This window comes from Haemaphysalis longicornis, unplaced genomic scaffold, assembly GCF_048455015.1.
Source record: "Haemaphysalis longicornis isolate Haplotype H1 unplaced genomic scaffold, Haemaphysalis longicornis Haplotype H1 scaffold_6, whole genome shotgun sequence".
Lineage (NCBI taxonomy): Eukaryota > Metazoa > Arthropoda > Arachnida > Ixodida > Ixodidae > Haemaphysalis > Haemaphysalis longicornis.
The window spans coordinates 94,492,440-94,500,504 of record NW_027526407.1 but is presented as its reverse complement, the minus strand read 5'-3'; the positions used below and the strand labels follow the sequence as shown (position 1 = coordinate 94,500,504).

The 8,065-nt window shown below is 47.4% G+C and overlaps 1 protein-coding gene across 1 annotated transcript in view; it reads right to left on the bottom strand.

Annotated features, from left to right (window-relative positions):
* Positions 1 to 1,314: 1,314 nt before the first annotated feature.
* Positions 1,315 to 8,065, bottom strand: part of LOC144141039 (uncharacterized) — a 30,933-nt gene continuing 24,182 nt past the window's right edge. The window contains exon 6 of the mRNA XM_077672542.1: positions 1,315 to 1,472. Within this exon, the coding sequence (XP_077528668.1) occupies positions 1,423 to 1,472 (50 nt within the window). The 3' untranslated portion in view covers positions 1,315 to 1,422. The remainder of the gene's footprint in view (positions 1,473 to 8,065) is intronic.

Here is an 8,065-nt window from a genome sequence, read left to right as displayed (position 1 = left end):
CCACCAACTCCCCAAACACTAAACGTTAACGCAATACACCCACCCCCTATGCGACGCATTTACTCGAGTCCCCAATTTTTTTAACTTATTACAGGCGCAACAACGTAAAGTTTGTTTCCCTTGGACTAGTGGCGGATGCAGCGGGGAGAACAAGTCTTCCAAGCTGTACTATTCTACAATAGTGCTGCTTAGAACATATTGTGATCTTAGCAGATCGGCGAATTACCAAAGAAAATGGTCGTGTTTTCACTTACCTGAATGCTTCTGTTTTGTTGGCATCTCAAGCAGCTAAACAAGGCACTCGTGGATGGGTTGGGGCTTCATGAGCTTTTTCATTTTTTTAATAGTATAGTGTTTTTGTTTAGATTTCGTGTGCCAGTTTTGAACAACCTTAGTTCGTATTCTTGCTGCAAGTTAAGTAAGGTTTCTTGCTGCAAATTTGATGTGCATAATAAAAAGTAAGGGGAGTTGTCTGCTGTGTAATGGCGCTAAATTGTTTTTTTGGGAAGTCACGTAATTGCTTGATGCAGTTCATTAATTGTGCCTTGCGGCTTGATTCGTGTTTTGTACGTGCCATTCTTGAGAAAATTATTTAATGCGTACGCAATAAAAAATTTTCTGTATAATGACATGTATAAAGCAGAAATCAGGCCGCGAGGCAACTCATAGAATAGACTATGGCCATAACGACTGGCCAGAAACCCTGAAATGTGCCTGAAAACAGCATGGGGTACACGCGTAGGCCATATCATGGTAATATGCTTTGCCAAGCAGTGTCCATATTGGCCTTCCAGAGCTTGGCCAATCGTTGGCTTGTCACCTTTCCCAAGCACCAACCAATAATGCCGACCGAGGTATTGCCAAACTTCGACGCACTGGCCACTGATGGCATGCCATGCTTGGGCTTGACACTTAATTTCTGCTGCTTGAGAATATACTCTATTTATTGCCTTATTTTACTTTTGTTATATAATTTAGTCACTGACACGGTATCCCGGTCCTAAATCATTTAAAAGCCGTTCAACTTTCGAATAGCCACCATAGAAAAATTACCAATAGACAAAACCAACAGCTTATTGGGTTATTGGCACCAATAATTATTGGGGTGCCAGTCTATATGTTTGTTGGCCTAGTCCTATAGGTGTATTGGTACCTATTCGTGTATTGGTACGGTAGCCTTGGCCTACAGGTGTATTGGTATCACGAGCCTATTTGAGCATCAATTGAAAAATGCCCACATGCAAATTGAGCAGCGACTTCAGCATCAATTGAAAAATTTCCAAAGCCTTTATTCCATTGCATTCATTTGGCGACATCACACTTGCTTCAGCAAATTTTTAAACACAGTGTGGTCCCACTATTCTTCAAATACCATAAAGCCATGAATGCTGGTTCACTGCAGCTTTATTCCACAATTATGTCCTACAGGCTGTTGCATTTCCGGTGCATTGGTCGAGTTAGTGCTGTAATACCTGAACAAAGAGTATTGCATAATTAAGGCTTCATAATGAAGAACTTGCGCAGCCATTTTACGCACAAACTTTCACGATTTTTAGCAAGATATCTTTGCCAACCTGGAGCTAGATGAGGTGCCCTGTTACCTTTTCATGCGCTGAATTTTTAAGGCCTAACCAAATAAAGCAACAATTCCGAGTGACGCTAAAAACCTATCTTATTGGGTATTAAAGTGCTTACGGTGTATCTGTCGCCATCGCTCACGCGCCATCCCAGGCACCAGAAGAGAGCCGACGGAGAAGCCCAACGGCAGTGTAATTACTCTGTAGCTCGGCATTATCACCATAGCTCACGAAAATAATGAAACAAAAGCTTCATTTATAGCTAACGTTCAATGACGTCACCTGAATACATCCGAACTCTCATACTGCAAACGTGTCTTGCTTCGATGTATGCTGGACGTCGTCAACCTGCAGTGGAAGCACGGCCGCTTGTTTGGAGAACACAAAGCCTGAAAGAGGATAGCTAGAACTCGCGTCCCACAAATTTCTTAATTCTTTGCAAGAAGCAACAACCCTAAGCAGCATTCAGGCTCGTCAACCGTTACAAACGACAGCTGATGTTTAGGCGGGAACGAGCGCGAGCTCTCGCGTACTGCGCAAAAAATGAAATGGTGACTTACGTTTACAGCTGACGGTCGCAATAGGCAAACGAAGTAATTTATCCAAGCAGATATCCTGTAAATACAGTCACTGACACCAGAACACACTTCACAGATACCTACAGGAGTACTATAGCGTTTTGAACGCCACAAAAGAGATGAAACCATCACAGCGACGGGCCGTCCGGTCCGAAGCCATGGAGACAATAGGAGCACGCAAGCGCACATCGGATGAGTAAACCGGAAACCGTTGCGTTAAGACACACCAATGACCAATTTCTACAGAACATGTAACACTGTCTCGCACGCTATTGTGAACATGCTGCACTCTAGTTTGAGTAGTCGTCGTTCCGTGACCCGGTGCTGTGGCTCTTTAGGTAACTACTTTTGGCTGCATCATTGCCTGTTCACCGCGCTAACTGTCGTGTTTGCACACGCGACACACACGGCATGCACTTAGGCACGAACCGATTTTATTGGTCTGCTAAAGCTTGGCTGACTTGGCCTGCGATGGGCTTTCTGTGTGACGCTCCTTTCGGTCGCCGTTTATTTGGCGCTCAATCTTTCATCCAAGTTACCGATGGGTGGCCGATAGCTCGGAACACAGTCTGCTCAGATAGCTTGTAGTGTGCTACTGAAACCTTCCCATTTGAACTTACACCCCGCAGTCTTAATCTGGATCCAAGAATTTTTCAATAACCGTTCACAATATGTCCTTGTAAATCATCAGCTCTCCAATTATATCCAGTTACATCAGGTGCCCTTCAGGGTTCCATATAAACCCCGTGATAACGAAATCCCGCGGGTACTAAATTCTCGCGGCAACGAAATATTTTCGCATCCCCGGCAAACGTCCATAGACGCCCATGTATTTTATATCGCGCAGGAACGAAACGTTTTTAGAAACTGATCCCGCGTTAACGAAATTCGCTGCAAGTTTGTCGGTATTTTACCTACCCATTGAAGGTTAAATGTGTCCAAAAAGTGCTGAAATTCATTTTTTGTTGGACTCAAAGAACGTAAACTTCTGTCACTGCACGCTTGCATGGCCGCCGCCATATTTGTTTACAAAAGACCGCGTAGCCGGCGGCCGCGGAGGCAGCCTCGCAGCGGCACCACCAGGGGGAAGTCACCATGTCTTTCCCCCTGTTGTGTTGTTTGCCTTCGGCGATCGGCATGTTTGCTCTTGTTAAGATGCCTTCACCAGCCCAAAAGTGGAAGTTTTTATCGCTTCTTGATAAGGCATCCATCACCGCCCAAGTCAGTGGCCCTAGTGGAGGAAGGGAGTATAAAGGGAGGATAGCGCCGAGGAGTTTAGAAACGCCTGCAGCTCGATCAACCATTTTGAAAAGCAAGGATCCCACCACTTCTCAATGGCGTACGTGCGCAAAACAAAACTGACGGCTGTGGCCTTTCTGGACGTCAACAAAGTGGTGCTCACTTAGTTTTCTAAACAGTATTGGCGCAAACGAGGCGCCACTCTGTCTGGCAAAGTTCGTAAACAGAAGCTGGGCTTCGCTTGCATGATCGGACATACTCGGTGCCGAGGGCCAGGGCGAAAAACGTGCAGAGAAGGTGAACCCACGGAATGTTTTGGATGCATTTGACACGATGTCGTCGTTCTTGGGCGCGCATGACGACTAGCAATGAACCACTTGTCCAATGAGAGCTGAACTGCGACGTTGGCTACAAGGTAAGGTTCACGAAGTAATGTACCGACATTAGCAAATAAATTTTTGGTTTGTGGTCGATTTTCCGGTCGTTTATGTTTCGTTCTCACAGCAACGAATTTTCTGGCTTTCCCCGGCAGTTTCGTTATTGCGGGGTTCGACTAGCTTCGACATCTTAAATGACAAAAGAATCGCGGGAAGTTGTTGCTGTTTTTTTTGCATGATGTGCTGAGTTGAATGGTCACTCCAGTCCGAGCATTTCTCAAGAACCGATGAAGAGGCGTTTTGCTTTGAGCCATGTGGTTAGCTGGTGTTTCGGCAGCCAGGCTGGCCGCCCAACATGGAGCCCGACCTGGAGAGCGTGCAAACATTCAAGCTAGCCATACGTAGCCACTATTACGTATTTTCCGGTCTATAAGTCACACCCCCCTCAAAACTGCAGTTTTACCAGAAAAAAAAACCGTGTATATGTCACACCGGTGTACAAGACGCAGCAGTGTACAAAACACACTTGCAGTGATGCTACCAGCTTAGGCCGCTTTGGAGCAGCTTTTGGAGCAGGCAAAAATGCGTTTTGGAGCAGCAAAACCAGCTTTCGGAGCAGGTGTTGATAGAAGCAATTTTAAGACATGTATGGCATTCATGATAGATAATCGCTAAAAGCACACCCTTCAACGATAATAAAGAATTAAAAGTACCCAGAACATGGATATTCTGCGCCCATTTTCATCAGTCTCCTGAAGAACGTCTGCATTGAATTTTGTGCACCGGCCTGCACAACAAAAATAAAAAAAAAAGCTCCCATTTTTATACAATAGCAGATTTACTATGAACAAACTAAAAATTGCTCGCCACAATGAACATGCTATGTAAAATCGAGCGCTATTGGAAGACTATCGTGGGAGTGCTGACCGATAACATCAGTAGCGCCACGGCTTTGACTGCATAACTGAACATCACGCTCCTCCCCGCGTTGCACATGCATCACTATTGAGCAGCGTCAGCGCTGCCACCATAAAGGTCTAAAACGACAAGCCACCGATAGCAGCGCTATTGTTTACAATGGCAGCGGGCAGCCATTTCTGGCAACCAACATGCATCACCAGGCTGAACCGTGCCCCTTCACGACACGTTTGTCGCAAGCAACCAAAACGCGTCCGTTAATGACAAGTTAGGCTATTAAAATCCGAATGAAAAATTGCCTGTGACGCGGGTGCACCGCCATTGCAACAATATTCAACGGCAAATCAGCCATCGCTTTTGCACCCCTGCTACATGGGCACTTGCAATGGCCATTAACGCAAACGGCAGTTGAATGCCCTAACAGCCATGGGAACTGAACTGTGGTGGCTGTGCTCACACGGCACTTCCCACGTTCTGTTCCGTTTGGATGATTTATCACGTTACTCTTGAAATGCTACCTCGCGAGCTCAAAATTTTTCTTCTCTAATTATTTTCTGCACTGCATGTTACACAGTGTATTTCTCTCACTCGTGGCAACCGTTTTTTGTAACAGTACAGTGAGTTTGCGACAGCGCGCTCGCCTGCAGCGGCGACACGTTGCTGGGCACAGCCATCTTGTTCATCTGTCGACGGAACGGAGACCGGTGACCTCCGTTGGCGCGATGATCACCGTTGGATTTCCAACGGCGCTCGCCCTGCCATGTAACCCGCCTAGGTGCCTTTAAGGCCAACTGCCGTTCTCGTAACGGCCATTAAGGTGCCCGTGTATACAGGTCTGGGCAAAAGAACCACTCCGTCATTCGTTTGCACACTGCTATGCCTAAAGGCGGTCATGAAATGAGACCCCCATCGACCTGCAGTGGCAAACACACAAGAAAAAGAAAATACAAGTAAAATGTACAAAGCTTTCAGCTTTGAAAACGCCGTCGACAAGGCCTGTCAACGGGCTTCGCACCCAGTTGTGCGCAGAAACTTCAGTTGACGTTCACACAGCAAAATGGGCAGGCACCTCGTAGGCGTTGTGAAATCCCTCCCCCCTACCCCGAGACTATGCTAATTCCTTGCGAGGCCACACGCGTGCATTTCACCTTCAATTCCCACGTATGTGAATTCTATGCCTCTATGAACTCTGCATGAAATCTAAGACAGGCTTCATCATATGCATGCCGTACTCTTGAAGCTTGGCAACGTCAGGAGTCGTGAAATTGCCGTACTCGCTCGCTGGCGCACGGCCCAAACTCTCTCACCGTTTCCTGTCCTTGCATACTATTTTCTCCCCCCTGCACTCTGTAAATTATCTTCTGTTTACAGTAAAATCTCGATGACTGAATCTCACGGGACCGCGAAAAACATTGGTATCATCCGAAATTCGTATGAACAACACCGACAAAAAAACTAAGCACTAAAACAATTTTTCATTTCTTTTTCTTTTCTTACTTTAGCATGAAGAAATCCGTGACGTTTTTCTGCTTTTTTTTAAACCTCCATGTCGCCGAGCGGTCCTTTCTGGACTTCCATCACTTGCGGTGCCCAAGCTCACTACAGGAGCGTTTTTACGCGCGATTCGTGCGCGTCTGCGTTGTGCACACAATATTTTCACGCCCGCGTCGGCCACTCGGCGACCGCGGTCAGAAAATCACGCGCGACGCGCGTGGCAGTGGGAGGAGCCTGACGACTTGCGCCAATGGGAAGGCAAGCGCTCGAGACAGCCGGCTGGCTCCGCCGGGGATGTTTAGGCTTAGCCCCCAGACAGATATTTCACGGGCGCTTTCACTAGCGGCGCGGATGATATTTTGTAGCACCATTTTCGCTCACATTATAAGCTCATTTACCGCACAAAAAACTTCGTGCGTGCTTTAAGCGGCATTTTAAAGAGCGGTTAGAAGCGGTCTTCTGAGCGCCCCGCACCACTTCGCGGCCGAAACAGCCGCCATGTTGCCACGACCGGCCGTGCCCTGCGCAGCGTGCGGGTGGTTTCGCGGCGGCGTCAGCGTGCCTGTGGAGTGTGCGGCGCGTTTTCGCGAGACGAAAACAGCAGCCCGGCCGTTCCTGGAGAAAGAGCGACAAAGAGGGCAGAGAGCCCGTACGTTGCCGTAGCTTGCTCGCTCGGCAGTCGGGCGCCTCGCTGACTCGTTCGTATCATCCGCCGGGCACCGCAGGTCCGTTCGTAAGAGCCGAAAATTTTCCCGTTTCAAACAATGAAATTTCGCCGGAACTTATCAGAAATTCGTATCATCGAGATTCCGCTGTAACTACAACTCCTGCGTCCTCATCTCTTGCCTACTTTTATTCCAGCACAACTCCGCCAGCACCCGGTCGACACGTACGCTGACGGGGCACGTTGGCGAGCGAGTACGGCAATTTCACGATGCCTGACGTTGTTGCCAAACTTCACGAGTACGGCACACATATCGCGGCCTGAAGACGGTGAGGAGGACGGCCGCGACGGCGGCAGCCGGTCTCGCGAGCGCAATAGGTGCGAAGCGCAGAAAGTGCAGCGAAAGTACACATGGTAGCGGCAGCCACCTCCTCTGAATGCATCCACCGGTAAGCAGTGCTAGAGACTTGCATCTAAGTCCAAAGTCTAGACAGAACTAACTTTTCACTATGGTTTATTGATACACAGAGATGGCATGCACTTACAGGCGGCGTTTAGGCAAAAATATCGAAGCCTTCTTCCTCCGAATCGCTGACAAATAATTCGTTCATTTAGACCATAGAGCTGTGGCTCTTAATGTGCGCCGACATCACGCAGCACACAGGCAACTTTTTGAGCGCGGACCAGGCGCGGCCGCCACGTACAAAGTTTATACCATATATAAGTCGCACCGGTCGATAAAACGCACCAACAAAAATTTCAGAAAAAGAAATCGTGAATTATTCACCGGAAAATACGGTACTTTATAAAAATAGTCTAGGTAGGTCGTTTTGCACAAAGTTAAACCCTTGCCGCCTCAGGGTAAAAAAACAGAAGAAAAGAAAAGGTGTCAGGACCGGCATGGAAAGATGACAGGACTCAAAGAGTGAGAGAGTAAGGAAGATACGGTGAGAGATGAACTCACATCACTGTGTAAATCAAAAGATTTATGAAAAATAGGTGCACAAAGGCTAAACAGAACAAAATAAAAGGTTTTCAAGATTAAGAGAAAGAGAACGGGACAGATGGAGAGAGATAGACTCACATCACTGTGTAAATCAAAAGAGGCGCCTGGCTGACTTCCCCAGAGTGGGTTCATTGTGAGGTACCGTCTGCAGTAAGCAGGTGCCAAAGTAGCATGATGCAACCCCCAAGGAGCCATAAAAGGTCCAAAACAAC